Source organism: Clupea harengus, chromosome 10, assembly GCF_900700415.2.
Source record: "Clupea harengus chromosome 10, Ch_v2.0.2, whole genome shotgun sequence".
Lineage (NCBI taxonomy): Eukaryota > Metazoa > Chordata > Actinopteri > Clupeiformes > Clupeidae > Clupea > Clupea harengus.
The window spans coordinates 4,111,221-4,131,723 of NC_045161.1; the positions used below are offsets into that span (position 1 = coordinate 4,111,221).

The 20,503-nt window shown below is 41.6% G+C and overlaps 1 protein-coding gene across 1 annotated transcript in view; it reads left to right on the forward strand.

Annotated features, from left to right (window-relative positions):
* The first annotated feature begins 7,375 nt into the window (after positions 1-7,375).
* The window catches only part of LOC105913155 (spermatogenesis-associated protein 16), a 53,516-nt gene continuing 40,388 nt past the window's right edge, over positions 7,376-20,503 (forward strand). The window contains exons 1-4 of the mRNA XM_042708946.1: positions 7,376-7,479; positions 9,005-9,563; positions 12,594-12,739; positions 19,680-19,769. Of these exons, the coding sequence (XP_042564880.1) occupies positions 9,012-9,563; positions 12,594-12,739; positions 19,680-19,769 (788 nt within the window). The 5' untranslated portion in view covers positions 7,376-7,479; positions 9,005-9,011. The remainder of the gene's footprint in view (positions 7,480-9,004; positions 9,564-12,593; positions 12,740-19,679; positions 19,770-20,503) is intronic.

The following is a 20,503-nucleotide window of genomic DNA, read 5'->3' on the forward strand; positions in this document are numbered from 1 at the left end:
CTCTGAGCCTGGTCCCGTGAGGTTACACTAAAGTTTCAGAGAGCATTTGCACATTAAGAGGTCTATGATGTTATGTAATGCGAGTCAGTCCATGTTTACCCTTCTCTCTCTCTCTTTTTCCCTCTATCTCTCTCTCCTCATGTAATGTTATTTTCAGAAGAAATTCAAGGAGGTGCATAACGGCTTTAAAATGTAATATTAGATCAGGCCATCAGTATTACAGAATTCAAGGAAGACAATCTGTTCTGCTTGATTGATATTGCTCATATGTTCTTATGTTTGGTCTGGTACGGAAACATAATAAACAAGTGTAATGTTCTCGACCGTAAACTCCCTAAAGTGTGCTAAAGCTTCCGGTATAACTTGAATCACATTTCAGAAGCACACAACTCACTACATCATGGCATGTGGTTTGTTACTGCCCGGCTTGTGAGACCACAACATACAGTAAATAGGGACGCTGACACAAGGATATTAAATAAAGAAAATTATTTATTAAAGAAAATAGAAATAATGTCTAGGGGGTTCAGTATTATATATATATATATATATAGATGGATATATTATATATATCTAAAAGGAAATGACAGGACAAGACAAAATGGTGGCGTGTATGTAAGGGTGTGTAAGAATGTGCGCATGTGTGTGAGAAACAGAAATGTGAAGTAGAGAGCCAGGGAGAGCGGTACCTCTCTATAGGCAGGTGTGACCAATGAATCAATAATCTCTCATTGGCAGCACCACAGCCTCTGCACTGCCACTGCGGGACCACTGGGGGCGCAGGGGATCAAAACAGGTTCCTATCTCCGTGACAGAGACAAAGGCATCATATGATTGGCATTTTTCTGTCATTACAGGAATACAGTGACAAGTAGACCCTTGCAAACGTCTTTAAATTCTTAATATGTGATCTAATCTCATTGGAATAAACAGTGGAACAGGGTTATATGTATTCCCAACCAGTATTACCTCATCACACAGGGGGGGGGGGGATCCTGATCAGATTAGTTGAGGTGACTCTGATGTGTGTTCCTTCAAATGTGAAGCCTAACGACATCGTTTCAGAAGAAAATATATAGTGCAGTGGATTGTAGGTCTCTTGATATGGCCCTAAACCATTTTCTAATCCACTTTTACACTCCCATCCAGGTCTATTAATCTAGAAAGCAGATACTTATCCCCTTGGTTATTTATGCCCATATAAATGAGCTGACATATGGACTGGATTAAGCATTGGCCAGGCGTAAGGTTTATAGTTTAGGTTTATGATTTAAGTCAGAGTTCACCAGAGGCATCAGTGTAATGTCCTCTTTTAAGCCCCAATGAATTAAGGATTTGGAGACATGATTCGGTTGTGAATGCAGATTTCTTTCTCTTGCTCTCAAACTGATTTCACTTTAACACTATTTGGATTGCCATTTTTCAGTATTAATGTATTTTGCTCAAGTCTGAAGGTCTCATCCAAAGTAATTTGTTTGCATTGTTAATCAGCCACGGCCTGATGGTTTTAAGTAATAGAATTCTGAGAACCCCCCCCCCTCTCCCCCTCCCCCAAGCTATGCCAACAAACAACCATAGACAACCTGCCTTACAACCTCCGATAGGTGTTAGCGGCCGACAACAATGTTTTTAATGAAAGTATGGAGGTATGTTTTTTATCACCTCAGCTTCATGAAGAAAAACACACAGTGGTGTGGATGGATGAAAGCATAACTGCACCACCTTCAGCCTTCAGGCAAGGGCTACATTATTTATGGAATCAACCATGTCAGCCTCACCTAACACCCTGCTTCTCAAACAAACCCCCTTGTTACTGTACAACTCCCACTCAAGGAGCTTCTCTTCTTCTCCCATCATACCGATATTCTATTTTTTTTTTCTTCTTTCCTCTCCCAATACATTGTTCTTTTTCAGTTCTTTTTTTCAGAGCAGTCAAGCAAAAGGCAAGAAAGGATTAATTAGCGACAGCAGTACAAGTCTCAGCTGCAGAAAAAAAAAAGGCGAAAAAATGTTCAGCAGAGGCGCACCGACCGCCTCCCTCACAAAGACTCTGACTTCTTTTTTTGTCATTATGCCATCCAGGGCTTGACTAAAGCATATGTAAGTAGGAGCCACATCAGCATGCAGCAGATCACATCGCCGGGTAGAATTATGTTCACCCCTTAAGATAGAGTGAGCTAGGTCTGTGCATTGAGATGTCTCTGCCGATTACAGACCCAAAACTAAGGAGCAACAGGGGACCAATCAAGAGAATACCTGAAAACTGGCAGAATGTGTGTTGTTTGTGTCTCTTGGCAGTTTGTGCCATGTCAGTTTGATGGTGAACGCTCTGGCGTTAGAATAAAGGTTAAGTGCAATGCTTCTGTCTCAAGTGTGCGTGTTTAACTTTCAAAATATTGCCGTGGCATGGGAGAGGGCTCTATTTATTCATGTTTGTGGCGATGATACCATTCCCTATTCCATTTTCACTTTGAACTGGCGTGGAGTAAACATACTCTCAAGGTCCTCGGCAATCACAATGAATATGGATGAGGAAGTCTCATTAATAGCAAAAGACACAACCGCAGCATTAAGGGCTGGGCATAAAAAAAAAAGCAGTATAGCAGAGCTTCGACGCTGACTTCCTTAACGCACAATATATGGCACACAACAACACTGTTCTCCCAAAGCTTAAGCAAGGATGTGTTACAGCTCCTTGGAGTCAAGGCACAAACAAGAACCCAGGGCTGAGGCGGGGGAAAAAGACGTTTGCAATGAGAGTATTTCACACAAATGTACTGAGCGCTAGTCGTATAGGAGCCAATTACTGCTGCATTGGATGGTTCCTAATGGAGGCCTAATAACTCAGGCCTGTGGTCTTTGTAAATATTGCTTTGTCTGGAACATGATGTGGGCGCTAAGGCCAGGGTTGGGAGGGAAAAGAGGAGTGCTAAGCGAAAGGTGGAGGAAACAGCTATTAATCTGCATCAGAGGGCAACAATGTGTGTGCGGGGAGAGCTATGTCTGCTTTTCTTTCCATTCACTCAGTTGGTCTGTGGGTACAAGAGCCATTGCCCAATCAAATCGGTGATGGAAAAATCATGGACACGTAGCCATGTAAACAACAACAATCTGGTTTAAAATCCAAAGCTGGGCTATTTCTTCAGTAGAGGCTACTTAAGCTCAAATGTTGATCCCCCTGCTACTTACAATTCATTCAGTTAACTAAAGAGTGAAACATATGCAATACATGTATGTATATGTATGTAATGCACATATGTGGACATATGTGGACAAGAGATTTGTTTTTTCTTTTGTAGAATGGATACCGTCCCCATCATGAAAAAATACCAGATGGTGTTTACCACCGTGTTAACTGCAATTAAGATTATCGGTCCATTTAGTACTACGTGTTGATATGTATGGTACACCAGCAAACACCACAAAGTGCAGCCCCCATTCCCATTTCATGTTTTTTATTGTGCCATTTTCCTGCTCTCTAACTATATCCTCCATACAGAAATCCATAAATGCTGCACTCAAAGTGTCATGATTCACACTGTGTTCAGCTTTAAATGCCGTGGATCCCCCTACAACTACACACTATTATCATCCATTGCTTACTTTCTCACACCTTTTAACATATCTTTCCTTTTGGTGCACAAAAAAAAACACTTGCTGATGTCAACACATGAAATCTGAACGTAATAAAGGAGACCTAAGAAGTGGTATAGATTGCCTATACAGAACGTACGTTACAATATTCTATGTTACATCTGCTATGTGATGAGAACCTCAAACATGTCCATCAAGCAGGTCAAACATAGGCAAAGCCACTAATACAGTACAAATATTCACCATTTTCAGAATTGTGTTCCTGCAGTTTAACGTAGCGTTCACTGAATAACTTTACAACGTTGATCGATTTCAATTATTTTCATTGAACTGTCGGTGCCTGTCTTGCACCCGCTACTATTGATTCCCCTACCAAGATGTGATACAAACATCTGGTAACCATTCACTGGTAAAGCTAAGGTATTGACACTAGAGCTAAAAGAACTGGCGTGGCATGACCACCCTTTCAGAGCAACTTCAAGCCAGACAAACAAGGAACATCACTCATGTCATCACTCATCTGTGACTTTAGAAATGTTAGACTTTAGAAGGCTTCATATTGAACATCATGAAGATAGATCCAACTAACATTTCTCCAGTGCACGAAGCATGTAAAGAACTATTTAGCACCCAAGCTTGACCTTAGGGCTCTGATAACTGCACTATAAATGACCAGCCTACTCATTGAAAGCTCACATTAAAGGTACAGTCCACGATTCTGGCAAAAGGTTTGTTGATATTTGAGCTCAACAGACACTCAGATTACACCCCTGCCTTTCATGCTCCCGAAGGAACATGTTGATTGGCTGATTGGTTGATTGATTTCGACCACACACACAGAATGGGAAGCTAGGAGACTGTGAGAAGCAATTCCCTGAGTTTGACAAAAAATGTATTGGATAAGAATCGCTGACTGACTGTACATTTAATGATCAGTAACCATTTCCTTCTTAAACACTCCCTGCCAAGATGCTCCTGGGCCCCTGTTCCACTTCCTGCCTTTTGAGTCCCGGCCAGCACTGCTCCAGAACCACTACAGGACCGGCTGAGATCTGCACAGCAAAGAGCAGAGGCCTAAGCCTAGCTTAACATGACCCACAACCACCAGAGACCAGTAAATATTTAACCTCTGACACAAAGTAGCAAGGCTTCACAGATGATGACCCAGGAGCATTAAAGTGCAGGAAAACTGAAATAACACTATTGGAACAAGCTCAGATGGATAGTTTCCCAGAAGAGTATTAGACCTTCTGAACGTTGACTCTGGCAAGCCAGCTGTCTGCATTCACTCTGACCAGCATTTCATTATAGTGTTTTACTTCAGTGTGGATGGAGAAATCCATTACGCTACGGACTCCAACGTTGTGGATCCCAAGCATCCTGTCATACAAGGTTTTAGCTGCTAGCATGCAGAACTGCCAAAATGACATGGACGCTCAACTCAACTTCAACTCAGCTCAGCTAAACTCTAAAAGCTTTCAGGGATTTTGTTGCATAGCACAGAGTTTCATTCAAAATTATGGATGACCGGGACATTGATGGGGAAAACAAACTAACCAGCTTTTTGAGTCAAGTTAAGAATTTTTAGACGTAGGCGTTCATTCACAGTACCTCCATCTCCCGTCCCGAGAGAAACCTGTGAACTACCTCAGCATCAATGTCAAGAAGCACAGCGGCTTCTAACATCAGAATCCTTAATGGGGATGACGGGTCTTCAGCACATCACCCGCTCTGACAAGAGGTACATTTAGATTCAACAGAAGATAAGCACTCCCACGCTTTCACTTTGGGGAACCCCTGCTGCCTTTCTGTAGGGTATTCAGATCTCCTTGAACCCCTTCACATTTGCACTTTTGCCAACAAGTGAGTCTGCATGCAAAGTATACATTCATACATTCAAAGTTCAGAAGGCAGACAAAGTTAGGGAGAAGAGAGAATGGGAATTCAGTTTAGGATTCCAAAAGAAAGTCCACTTTTCTCAGTATAATATTGGGAATAATGTGTTTAGGCCAGTGGTTCCCAAAGAAAGTCCACTTTACTCAGTATAATATTGGGAATAATAATGTGTTAAGGCCAGTGGTTCCCAAAGAAAGTCCACTTTACTCAGTATAATATTGGGAATAATAATGTGTTAATAATGTGTTTAGGCCAGTGGTTCCCAAAGAAAGTCCACTTTACTCAGTATAATATTGGGAATAATAATGTGTTAAGGCCAGTGGTTCCCAAAGAAAGTCCACTTTACTCAGTATAATATTGGGAATAATAATGTGTTAAGGCCAGTGGTTCCCAAAGAAAGTCCACTTTACTCAGTATAATATTGGGAATAATAATGTGTTAAGGCCAGTGGTTCCCAAAGAAAGTCCACTTTTCTCAGTATAATATTGGGAATAATAATGTGTTAAGGCCAGTGGTTCCCAAAGAAAGTCCACTTTACTCAGTATAATATTGGGAATAATAATGTGTTAAGGCCAGTGGTTCCCAAAGAAAGTCCACTTTACTCAGTATAATATTGGGAATAATAATGTGTTTAGGCCAGTGGTTCCCAAAGAAAGTCCACTTTACTCAGTATAATATTGGGAATAATAATGTGTTAAGGCCAGTGGTTCCCAAAGAAAGTCCACTTTACTCAGTATAATATTGGGAATAATAATGTGTTAAGGCCAGTGGTTCCCAAGGTGTGAGGTGGGGCTCCCAAGGGCAGTGCAGAGTTACAACAAGGGGAGGGTCCACCATAAACAACCAACTACTGGTCAAATTAAGTATGACAGTAATAATAGTCTGTAACTAACCTATTTGGTGATGAGTTTATAGTTTTAGCCAACTTTGTACTTTTATAATATGGTCAGGGCCAACCAGACTGTATGTTAGAAGGGAAAGCTAGCCTAATTATTAATTCAACAGACATGCGTCTAACATTAACCATTCCAAAGAATGGAACGATATCATAAAACTGTATTTCATCTGGCCAGATTTGACCCGTTTAAAGAAATGGATAAAATATAAAACGATGATATAAAATGAAATGATAAAAATATCATGATCAATATAAAAATAATATATAATGATGAAGTATACAGTATAATGATGAAATAAAATTAATAAAAAAGTTAAACTAAATGATCAAATAAAATTGAAAATGTTAGCTGTTCAAATGTAGAAACAATGTGTAAGAAAAGCTATTCAACAGCTGATGGGCATCTGTATTTTTAGGCTTAATTAAATACAGGTAATATACGAGTGTCTGTGTTATTTTCTCATCATCAAAGGGGAGCCTGCAATGAAAAGTTTGGTTTTGGTTTAGTCCAAAACTTCTAGAGCATGGAGCAGACCAGTGCACTATGATCTATATGAGTCAGATTTTATACACACTACTATCAGAAATCAAAATAAATTCCACTGTGTTGTTTTTTTAGCATTTTTATTTGAAATTTGATTTGAAAAAAAAGAAAAAGAATGTTCACAGCAGTCACTCAGATACATACACGTGTCCACATTTCTCAGTCTCCATACTCCCACAACCTGTATCATTGTAGTTAAAAGGCTTTCCTAGAGAAATATAATATACAAATATAATCGATTTGTTAATAATTAAGAGGTACATAAGAGCTTATTTTAGAAGTTGAGAAGTTACTTCAGAGCTTCTCAACTAGTCTACATTGAGATGCTGATTAATACTAAACGGATACATTTCCTGAAATGGAACATGGAATTAGAACAACATAGCTCTGCTCCTATGACAACGGGGAAAACATTCCTATTGGAATGTTATTCTACGAAGTATAAGGAAATGTGATATTCAAACTGGGCATCCACTTTCAAGAATCGCATTTTTATCATTTCAACAAAGATTTTCATTTGCATCATTCAACACTGAAGAACTGCACGGTAAGCAAGGACGTTCTGAGTTAGCATTCGTGACTTGCTACAACTAAATTAGTCAGAGTTAGCACTTTTTTGTATGAGTTAAGCTGTAGACCTGGCATAGGCTATCAGTGCCTTCATTTCAAATAATAAAAACTGAAGGCCCTATCATATGAGATTTAGGTTCGACCTGTTGCTGCCAGTAAACTTTGTTGATTGTATGTCGATAACTATGTCTATATAATTTGATGTTCTGTTTTTTTTTCCGCTCTCCTTACTATTAGTCTGCTATGAGTAGCCTAGGCCTAGCCTATGCTTGGCATGGTCTAACGTTGCAGTCAGTGCCTTTAGATACATCGTTTTATTACATTTTGCTCCCTATCTCTAAATAAACAGAATAGCCAACACCATTGCACCTTCAAACCACACTAGCTACCACACTTAAAATAAATGTACAGAGAAGAAAGAGAAGCTTCCCTAGGCGTATTTAAGAGATTGCCAAATTCCGACCTCAACTTCGCCAGTCCATGCAACATATTTTGGGCTCTCCTTGACTTAGCTGCCTTCTGTTAACTATTAACAGCCTAGCATGACTTGAGACGAAATTACATTGCAATATCAACATAAAACGTCTATGACAGACACGCAAGTCGGCTACCCTTGCCCGGTTCTCTAATTGTAGGCTGCTCTTGCCTGGCAGACTTGGCCATCAGTTTACCGTAGGCTAGCAAGCAGCTGGGGATTGGGAGAGTTCCCACTTCAGAACGCCCCACTTCCAAGTTGAGAGCGTTCACACAACACATAGCAGGCAATGGTATTGACAGATAGGTGACGTTAGGTAGGCTAGCTAGCTAGAAGGTTAACATTACATAAGATACGCAAAAGTAAACTGTTAAGTATCGTTTCACTTCACATCACAATCACCTGCACCCCACACAAAACAATTCGGATAGCTTGACGCCAGTGCCTACCTGTCATCTTTATTGTCCACAGCTGAATATGCTTTGACCGAATTAGAAACTGTGATAGCCATTAGAGTTGTCTAAGTGTTTGTTATACGAAACCATAAATACTGTGCTTACTTACAGTACATCTGGACTGAAAATGTCCAATTCTGAGGTTTGATGATCGATCTGCATTTAGTCAAATTCGCCTATTTAGCCACTCTTCCCCTCTTGAAACTATATTTGACTTTGTATTTATTTATTTATTACAATTTATAGGCTACAGAAATTTGTATATGTAACTATGCTAAATTCCATGGAAATCTGAAGCCATCCCCTTTCCACCACTTTGCTGACATTGTTGATTTAAGCAATGAAAGTAAGAGGGAAGGAGCTAAGGGGATGAGAGATGAGTATGAGATTTTATCCAGTGTACTAATGTATCGATTCAGCCATGTATATGAACATGCCATCTCAACAAAATACCTTTTACTGCATTATGGGGACCTCGAGGCAGATCACAGTTGTTGTTTTCTTCTTTTTCTGCGTTGTTTTTGATTTATGCTAAGCATTTGCATCCTATTCACATACATAATCTCTCGTAGGCACATCATGGCAAACTCTGCTGAAAATCCAGGGCTCTCGGGACCATCGAAGATAGCAAATCGCAGCATGAGCACCGAGAGTGAAGATCAGAGAAAACACTCCCAGACACCACCCAGGGAAAACGCAAGAAAGAAAAGGAAAAGGAAGAGGAAAAGGAGTGACATCACAGGGCCTGAGAGGACAGGTGCAGGTGGAGGGAGAGCGGGAGATGGATGGGCGGAGGAGAACAAAGCCGAGGATAATAATGGGAACTTCTCTTCTCCTTCCTCCTCTGCTCCCGTCCAACGCATCCCTTTAAGAACTCTACTGGAGGCCGAGGCCAGGCTAGTGTACGGTGGCGAACAGGACATTACCCACAAGTCCTCACAGGCCCCAGCCTGTGCCGGCTCACAATTAATGTGTCAGCCGGCTGAAATACTGGGCCCTCGAAGTGGACCTAATCTCAGCTCTCTGCCTCAAATTGACAAATGGCTGGATGTAGCCTTACAGGATGCCGACTCATGCTACCGACAGAAGAGATATGACACCGCAGCAAGCCGTTTTACCACAGCACTCGAGGTACTTTATATTCAAATTAAAATGCACCTCCGAACCACCCTTTTATTTTTATTTATTTTACTTTATATTATTTATTTACTTTCTGAACAAATAGATTACATTGTTATTTATTATTTCAATTTCTCGAGCTCTAGCTGCAGAAGTGCAAAAAGTGGTTTATTTGCCCAAATATTGTCGATGAAAGGGGTTGTACACCCCAGAATCCAAACTGTGTCATTATCTAGTCATCTTCATGCCAGTTCGGTCAGTTCAACACAGGAGTGTTTGTTACGCTAGAGTGTACATCAAAGTTTTTATAGAATGGAAGTGGCCAGTTCATTCAGGTTCTGTATAGGCCTAATTCACTTTGCTCGGCACTGACAGGCAAACCTTTTATTGCTCTCTTCTGGCATGAGGATAATAGCAGAATCTTATTTTTAGGTGTTCTGGCCTAAAAGTCCCTTTGAATTTGTAGGGCAGTAATGGTAGTAAGGTCTAGCCTTCATTGGGGGACCAGCTTTATTTGTTGTTGTTCTTGTGTTACTTGTCTTTTGGGGTACATATCAGTTTCATTCTGTCTGGGTCCAGCTTTGAGTAACTATTCGTTTATTTGTGGTGTTTTACTTTCATTTTTACATAGCATCTGTTATTTTAAAAATAGAGAGAGCACAGCCTGAATAATAATACATTCTGATCTGATATAACTTAAAATATATATATTAAAGATCACCATGATGAGTCAGTTAATTAAAACATCAGGTATGTCTCTGGATTTCAGATATGCTAATAAGAATGAATCCACGCTGCCTTGCCATTGAGAATAAACTCCTTTAATTACTTCAGTTTTGCCCGTGGCACAATACAGGTCTCCATAGTCACTCAGTTAAGGTCCTATGATCAGTCAGTGGTGTGTTTGCTCAAAGTTTAGAGTGCCTGGTGCATTTAATGCTCGTTATTTCATAGAAGGATATGAATTGTGTTTCAGATGTTATTGGCCGATTCAGAGCTAATTAGATACGAGGATGCTGTTTCAGTCTGATAAACGTGTTGATATTTGCTGGGCCAAGACCTCATTCATTTGCGTCCTCCCCGATACGCCTTGCATTCTTTTAATGAAATAAAGTGCAGGGATCAATAGCACTGAATGATGAATTAGTCGAAATGAGAGGGAACGTTAGAGCCAAGCTGTTCTGTGGTGACATACTGGTGAAGTGTCTTTTTCCCATTTGTCAGAAGCATTTCAACTTCAGCAAGTCTTTGTTGAACACTTTTTCTCCACTTGAAAATATGTGGTAGCTGGATTGCAGGTCCCCAGCAAATGCACTGCATTGTCAACAAGACTGTTTTATTTTGAAGGTCTCCTAGATCTAACAGACTAGTCTGCAGTATACGGTGTGCCTTGGAACTTGAAGGGCCAAATGTATCAATCAGTCGAATGTTATTGAACTCTTAACATGAAGTGTCTTCTTTATTTAACTGTCAATTGTATGGAAATCAGACCATAACTACCACCACACCACAACAGACTATAGCTCTTATTTTTCCAGTCCTTGAGAAAATATGCATACATTCTGTCAGCCTTTATAACCTCCCCCCCGCTCTCTCTCTCTCTCTCTCTCTCACTCTCTCGCTCTCTCTCGCGCTACTGAGCCTTTATTGTGTTTGTTTAGGAAAGGGCTTAAAGGTGCTTCAGTCCCTGGGGTTTCGGCTTGGTCATCCTATTGTGTGTCTGCCTATGCAGATGATGTTACTGTTTTTATTTATGGACAAGCTGATGTTTTAACTCCTTCTGGGGCTCTAGCTGTGTATGAAGGAGCCTCATCGGCTAGGATTAACTGGGCAAAAAAATGAAGGTTTAATTGATAGTTAGGTGGTTTGGGGAGGGCCACCTTTGTTTCCGGGGGATTTATGGTGGGGGAGAGATGGTTTTAAATCTCTTGAGGTGTTTTTAGGAATACAGACGTAGGATTTGGGAGGGTGTCTGCCAAGTTGGAACTGGCTATTATCTGAGCTAACCTACAGGAATAGGGTTCTGGTCACAAATAACATGGCTGCATGTTGTGGCATAAACTCACTGTTCTGGAGATGGTTAGGGTGTTGCAGAGCAGACAGATGATTTTTTTTCTGCACCAGTACTATATCTACCCACTTGGGGTCAAGATCTGATGTACAAAGCCACATCAATGCCTTTCGGTTGCAGATTGCACGGAGGCTGCTGTACTCCTAAGGAAGGCAACACCAATGGGATGGGCTTGACTTAACTAAACCGTCTCCCTTGCCTTGCAGAATAAAATACCCTAATTAATATCAACAAACAGCACTATTGCCCCCAGGAAGGTCCGAGTTTCATTCCCAGATCTGAAAGCTAGCTACTACTGAAAAGGCATGCAGAAACCTTACAAACACCAACAAACCTGGTTACAAACCAGGTACTGAAACCTCACAAACACACAGTTGGCGCTGATAAAAGGCTTGCTAACATACCAACTTGATGTCTTTTGGCGATAGTTGCAATGTCACGCTGTGAAAGCTTTTATTTTTTGTATATTTTCCCGGGGTGTTCCGACCTGGACCACAGAACTGCAATGTGCATAGCCTAGGCGGCTAGTTGGAACAACAGGTGTGTTTTTTTGTCGCTCCCATGGCCATGTACCATATTAGATTAGAGGGGGCTGGAGGAGGTTCAGATGGTGTTGCCTGGAGCCCGGGGGGATGAACTATGGCTGTCCTTCAGTGTTGGTCTCAGATGCATCACGGCATGGAGGTGGTCACAAGTATTTGGGCCAGATTTCTCGAAGGTCTTTTTTTTTAAGCCTCCAGTTGAAAAGCATAGGGCCAATTTACAATGGAGGCTTGTTCAGGGGCTATAGCTACAGACACATGGCACACCTAAATCCAGCAGTTGGAAGGGCATGTCTTTTCTGTGGGATTTAGGAGACTGTTGAGCAGTTGTTTGTCTTTCATGAGAGGTTGGGGGGGCTTTTTGAGATTTTAATCTTTGTTTAATAAAGGAGTGTTAAATCTCTCTCTCTCTCTCATTTTTCTCCGCAGTTGTGCTCCAAAGGTGCAATCTGGGAGAAACCCGTCAATGCTAATTATGAAGACATTTCCCAGGTTGTCTGCTTCATTGAGTCCCGACTCGTTGCATGCTACCTACGAATGAGGAAGCCTGACAAAGCACTTCGGCACTCCTACAGGTAATGCCCTGGGCCACTGCATAAAGGAAATGGGGTTTGTAGAGGAAGGGGAGGAGGGGGCATCACACATTCATTTTACTCTCAGCACAAATGCTGAATTCAACATCTGTAAGCATTAAGTAGAGGAGGAACAGGAAGCACAAACACCCTTGTTAACAGTGTGTCACTGAAATATACGTCAAGTCTGCCATTCAGTTTATTGTTTAGTACGTCATAACCTGTGATAAAAGACCAAATATGTTATTGAAAAGTCAGTAGAATAGTTGAGCCCTCTCACAGTAGTACCTCAGCTCTGCTATACATGCTGTTTAACACAGCTGCTCAAGAATCTCTTACAAAATCATACAATATACAGTGATTGGCAGTCTGTTTGAGTTGAGTCATGCAGTGAACGGTAGTAAGGTTGTCATTGAGTCCAGTACAGCCAGATGAGGACACACACTGCGTGATATATTTATATTCATATTTGTAGACCTTGTGGTGTTGGTTGGCATATGATTATGTAGAGTCAATGTGAAATCCTTGATACCACACCAGACTTGGCGCATATGATTATGTAGAGTCAATGTGAAATCCTTGATACCACACAAGACTTGGCACAACCGTGACTTATAAATTACGAGGGAATAGGGTAAAAAAGATATACTCCCAAACTTTTTACTGCAGGTCATTTGTCACGTTCATATCAGGCATTTAATTGCCACTTTGTTTAGTGCCATGTTTTTGTACCAGGATACTAAATGATAAGTGCCTAATGTCAGAGAAGTCATTCAGAAATTGAGACATGATTTTAAACATAGCATCACGTTGGCTGTCTCTAAGCGTATGCTGTCTGAATAAGATTTGAATGTGAGGGAAGAATACATGCCATTTAAAAGGTCTCTTTTTATGAAGCAAATGGGTTTCCCGTGCGGTTTCTGATGTTTTGCATGATGTAATGGGAAAGCTTCAACCTGAAATGGGGTGCTCTTCAAAGGTGATTCAGTTGCATGATCGATCTCAAACCTTTCATAGGTATCTAATCAAAATAAACAGAAAGACTGTACGGTAAAGAAAGAAGGGGCTTTATAAACACATTATGAACTCAATACACACAGACTAAACATTTGATGGATATATCCATATGGGTACTTGAACAAAAGGATAGATGATGAAAGGGTGGAAGCCACTAAGCAAGCAAGCAATGTCTCTTGATACACATTATTTCATATTTGTGTTTTGTGCATTTTTACCCTCTCAGTAATATCCACGCTTATACCTACTTAAGCCTTTTTTTTTCTTGGAGCTATTTTTTTCTTGCAGGGAGTGGAACATTTTCTTTCATTTCCCCAAGGATAGCCAATCTACTTTTTTCACCACAGAATAGCCCCCAAGGTCCTTTATTCATTGTAATTTCTATTACTGTCCTAAACATTTCATTGGCATTGTGCTTTGGCACATCTTTCATATATTTTTTACATTGTTCATTTAACAAATCAATATTGCAATTCCCCAATATTGTGTGTAGTCCACTGATGTATGTACTAGGAGAGTAGGAGAGCAGCATAGCTAGCAGAAACGTTGGTTTTGTGTATATGGCGACATCGGTGCCTAAAACTCTGTGGTATCTTTATGTGAAACACCGTTTAATCGACGATTAGATGTTGACAAGAAGAGAGTGAAAGACTTGTGACCCGAACGTCCGGATATAAACATTCAGCAGCAGACCACTGATAGCACCCGGAGCTTCTCGTCAAACCTGTAGGCTATGCTAAGCGGAGTTGGTTAGCTGGTTGTTCAGTTAGTAATGCGTTTTTTTGTTTCCCCTGTCTGTTGTTCCAAAGTCCTGGGTCTGAAACACTCTGGATTACAACGGGAATGAGGGATCTAAAACACTTTACTGAAAAATGTAAAAGCATGAATCTGGCCTTAGCCATCTAAATAACAGCCTGAAGCTAAACCTCTTTGGAAGACAGAGCAGTTGGACAAAGTGTATCGAATTGGCATTCGAAAACATGTAGTATCATCCAGTGTTTCTGAATCTATTCTGCTCTAAACCTCTAGTATCAACCAGTGTTTCTGAATCTATTCTGCTCTAAACCTCTAGTATCATCCAGTCTTTCTCACTCTATTCTGCTCTAAACCTACACCCTGTGTTTTTTTAATCTACTCTGTTTTAAACTTCTTGTACACAATGTTTCTGAATTTATTCTGCTCTAAACCTCTAGTATCCAATGTTTCTGAATCTAGTCTACTCTAAACCTCTAGTACCCAATGTTTAAACCTCTGGAACCCAACCCAATGTTTCTTAAACCATTCTGCTCTAAACCTCTCATGCCCAATTTTACAGTTTGTTGAGAGTTGTTAATGGACAGTGTTGAGCACTGTGTTTTCATGAAATAAATCTTTGTTTTTTAATATATTCTACTCAAAACCTCTCTTGTGTGTTTTTTTTCTCATTGTGGAGTGCTATTTAAACCGCACCGCCCAACTGCGCCCCTTCCAAAAAAAAGAAATCACCAGCCGCCACTGGTCACAACTCCCCAGAACCTGATATTTTTTTCTTATTTCAGAAAATATGCAGATTTTTTACTGATGTCATTTTCAGATAGACTGGCATTTGGCTTTCCAATTTGGCAGAGTATTTTCTCCAAAATAGTGTGCTGCACGATCTAAGTATTTTGAGATCTCCAAGGTTTCCAGAGTTCACAGTGCCAGTAGCAGATCGGCAATAAGCATAACGGAGCCTGTGTTTTTAAGTCCCAGATGGATGGATGGATGCCTCAGTGTGTTACATTTGCTGGCTGTGTCATTAGTGTATTGGCAGAAAATAAGTTGGTTGTGGCGTCTTTTTTTTTCAGCAGTCTCTCCTTTCCTCTTCCTCTGCCTGTGCTGGCTTTGAAGGGGATGAGTGTAGGAGCGAGATTCGATCAAAGAAGGCTTTGTCGATTCTTGCTAAAAGGATTTTGTATATATTAGTTTCTTTATGTGGGATAGACACCGGCAACACGACAAAACAATTCAGATAAAAATACCATGTTGTGGTCTTTGAACTCACTGCGATGACAATGTTCTCAGTGCTGCTTTCAGATTCTGGGGCGGTGTATGTCTGTGTCTCCAGGTTGTGTATGCCGAATCTCTAACAAGAAGGTTTCCTCCTTGACACACCGCAAGTTTGTCATCTATAAACAATCATTTTGAGACTCTGGCACCATTTCCTCTGTAAGGGAAGGGAGAATGATTTTGTCAGTGTTAGAGAACGACAGACATAATTTTTTTATTCACTTTTAGTAAACATTTGTACACACATCTGCACACATACAATAGACATGCTGTCCCAGTTTGTTACATTTAGTCACAACATATTTTTACAGCCAATTTATGAATCAGATGAATTGTACATATACTTAACACACAGCTATAGAATGTAAATGCCACTGTATGTCAGTACTTTTTTTTTTTTTTTTCTCTGGTCATGGTTCCCCAATAGCCACGGTTCGGGAGACAGAGGGGAAAAAAGATGTTTTGGCCAAAATAATAATAAAATAATTGGCTCTCCCAGAGAGTATCACGCAGGGACTAGATTAATGGGTGCAATTAACATTTTAAAAAGCCAGCCCACACGCTGGTAATTGGTTGCATTCGGATGAAATTGGGTGGCCGTGAATAACATCTGACAGTGATAGCGCAGCCTTGTACAGTAGGCTACATTATGGTGGTAAAAGATCCAAATAGTTGGGTATGTTTGTTTTCTGTATGAAACATTCAGGGTTTTCCAAACTCACCCTCCAAAGATGCGTAAACAGTTGTGATGGTGTGATCATCGCCCACGTCTTCCAGATGGTGCTGCCTCAAGCTTGGCAGAAATGTCAGGCAGAACTATGTTTGGCTGTTGGGAATACAGTCACAGCAATTTGTGTTTCATGTCAACCAAAATCATAAAATAGTGACTAGAGATTGAGTAGAACGTCTAAAATACCATTGGAAAAAAACTAGTTTTTTGTAAACACAGTTTTCTTGGGCCAACCAATCCTCCCTGTGACTACATTTTTCCCAGGCCTAGAACACACAAGCAAAACAATTTAACTAATTGTAATGATTAATTACTAAATGTAATGGTTCTGGGTGGAACTAATGAAATGCATCTAAAAGCCCATGTGAATCAGATGCTATGTTTAAAAAATGAGCAGGAACAGCAGGAAAACAAGGACAGACATTGCCACTGCTGTGACCTGGTGAAGATTGTAATGGGGTAATTACCTAAACCATTAGTCCCTGTGTGTTTGGTACGTGTTTGTGTGTGTTGTTTACATGTGTCTATCAGTGATGCACTGCCTAAAACCATGACTAATGTCACCTAGTTTGTAGCAGGAAGGAACGTGGAGTACGGCTTACGCTCTGGGCCTCAGTTAAGACCTCTGGCTAAAAAAATGTAGACACAGTTGTGTCAGATACCTGTGTGTGTGTGTGTGTGTGTGTGTGTGTGTGTGTGTGTGCGCGCGCGCACGCGTGTGTGTGTTGTTATTGAAGTTGTTGTTTCACTCCCAGGTCTCTAAATAAAAAATAAGCACCTTATTTTTCCTGCCCCAGATGCTACCGTGTGTTCCCAGCCAGGGTTCAGGAAGGAGTCTGCACTGAGAGTCTTCTCTTTGCTTTGCTTTATGTCTTGTTCTTAAACCTCTTCAACTTTTTTTTATCCAACAGTATGCTCAGCCATAGTAATGCATCTTTGGTCCACATATGTGTGTGATTTGATAGGATTCCTAGGATAGGAGATGTCAGGCATTTTGGCATTGAGGGTGCCTGGCAGAGAACGCCCAGGTCAGCGGGCAAAATGGAAAGCTTTTATAGGTTAATGATGCTAGCACTTAATAGCTGAAATGTTCCGGAATGGTGAATTATTCAGGAAAATGCAGTGCGTGCGTGGGTTGGCAGTGGAGGTAGGATGAGTTTGCAAACAACAAAAGTTAGTACAGTGTTTTTTTTGGTAGAGGGTTAAATAGAGAGAAGGAGGGAGAGAGAGAGACTGAGATTCCCAGGGGGTTGGTAGAAAAGAGAGTGAGGGGGAAGAGAGGAGGGGGGGGGGTGAGTCATTTTTTTTACTCCACCTCTCTGGAATGGCGATTTATCAGCCCTCATCAAAGGCGGTCTGTCAGGAGCTCTTTAATTACAGACAACCTGCTCCATAATCAGCACATTTAAGGCGCCGGAAACATGCAATTAATTTGCCCGGGCCAGTGGTGGTGGTGCCGCCGCTCACCAAACTGTGTGCACAGGGAGGAACGCCCAGCATGTTCCAACAAGGGATGACAGGGCGGGAGGCACAGCAATTAATGGGGCTTCAAAGTTGGCTATCATTGCTGGCAAGCTGCTGGGAAAGAGCTTGATAGTGGCAGGGAGAAAGGGTGGATGGGGGGTGGGGGGGGACGGGTGGGAGGGCTTGCTGCCTGAGCGAGAATCGAGCATGGCACACGTTCACCGCAGCGGCAGTCTTTGGAGCACATCTGCAAAGCTTGTCATACTGCTGCTGGGAGTTTTGTCGTTGTGTTGCACTTGAAAACACGCAGACAAGCAGCCGTAAAGATGTAGGTTGGTGTGCCCGGAGCAGCGCAGGCAGGTGGGCTCAGGGAGCTGTTTTGTCTTCAGAGAGGAACACAGCCTATCGAGATGTCGACCTAGAAAGACGAGGTGGGGATACGGATAGGGTTGCAAATGAAACCCAAATATATTTGAGGAATCCCTTACAATCAATTAGCATGTTTTATTCAAAATGAAACTCTGCGTGGCACTGTTGATTGGTCTTCTAGTGTTTGAGCCAGTCAGCTTCTGACACCCCAACACAACTTGTTTCTAATCCGTACAGCCATGCAGCTGTTCTACACTTATCAACGTGTCTCGTGCTCCCTCCTCCCCAGCTCCGCCTGCTTGGATCTGCTTGGGCCAGGGGTGTCTTTGCACTCATCTCATCTCATCTTAACTTAACTTAACTTAACTTAACTTAACTTAACTTAACTTAACTTAACAGCAGCAGCAGCAGCCAAATCCAGCAGCAGTAGTTCTACATCGGTCGCCACTAAGTTGGTGGCAGCTGCATCTAACAGCAACAGCAGCAGCAGCTTAAACAGGTGTAGTCCGCCAAGACCAAACATACTACTCTGTCATTTACATAAATAAAGCTCATAAACATATTCTGGGAGTTTCCTGGCTGAAATGCGGTTGTCATCATTGTGTGGCACAGTGAATGGCAACATCAATTTTTTTTGTGAGATTCAATGACCTGCAATAATGTCGGATTGGCATAATTTGTTTTTGGGGAACAGCTCAATCCAGAAGCTTTAGTATCGCATCAGGCTTTGTGTGCTTTGCTATGGTCTTCAAAGGCAGTTCGAGTCAATAGGTAAAATAAGGTTTATATAATGGTTGTATAATAAGAAGCAATGGTTGCGTAATAGGAAGCAACTTAATGTTTTGTTGAGACTCGTTTGTCTGAAGGTACAGTAGTGCGTATGCGGAGGGCGCGTTCCAAGGCCGACCACGGATAGTAATGAACACCCTATATAGCTTGTTCTTTATGGATATACATACCTAAGATGAAGTCTCATTTAGAAATGACACATGGTAATAACTAATAATAAAATAAATGCAAATGCGGACAACTAAAGCTGTAGCTACCGAATCAGTGGATACGGGGGTTCCACTGTATCTGTGTTCTGTCAGATAGAAATGAGGGAAATTGAGTTTTGAAAATGATATATGAGTGTTTGCTACAATTCTAGTTGTAGACTAGTTGTATGTATATACTGTATGTTTGTTTGTTTGTATGTATGTATGTATGTATGTATGTATGTATGTATGTATGTATGTATGTATGTATGTATGTATGCTGTGTTTCCAAAAGGACTTAACTCAGTCAGGATGCAACCACGCTCACCAGTGTGTTTAATCTCTTGTCCATCTCCAGGAGCATCCACCTGAACCCTGTGCAGTTCCGCAGCCACCTCCGTCAGGCCATGGCATACCGGTTGCTGGGGAACCCCTGTGAGGCAGTGAGGTGAGTCCCACTGAATGATGGCCTAGCGGGCCGGACTGGGCAGGTGGGAGGGCAGGCCTGAGCAGGGGAGCCATGAGGGGAGGAGGAAGGAGTGGGCTTTCCTCACGGCTCCTCAGCCGGAGAAAATGAAGACGGATCCGCTCGGGCCCCGAGTTCATTTAGAAGGCAGGGGAGGAAACACATGTTGGCTCAGCGGGTTGTCACGTTGCGGCTGTTCCATCTGCCCTTCCAGGGGAAATGTGTTTCCCAGAGATCCATAAATACTGACTCTTTGGGGCCGTGGTGTCAGTGAGGAGAGGGGCCCCGTTGGAGGGCCCATAATCACATTGATTTCTAATGGCCACGTCACCCAGATACTGTGCGCCGTCTCTTCCCACAGCCACTGTGTTGTTAATATGCCATTTGCATCTTAATGATATGATTATCAACTTTTCATGTGGCCATTAGTAGTCCCTTACTCCTGACAGACACCCGTTTGTTATTGAACGGTTCAGTAATAAATTGTTAAAAGCCATCGCCGTTGCCAAACGGCATGGCCAAACGCTCTGCCGCGAAGCCATTTGTTTTTTGTGGGTGTCATTTCTCTTCTTTTATCATTATTGAACCATTTTGCCTCAGCGGCACCATGGGTAGAGTCCTGAAGTGTGCTCGTCCCGTCTGTCTTTCTCCTCGTCCTCCCCTCCTGCTGCTCTGTGCTCTGTTCATCTTTGTCTTTTTCCCTCCATCTTCTTCCT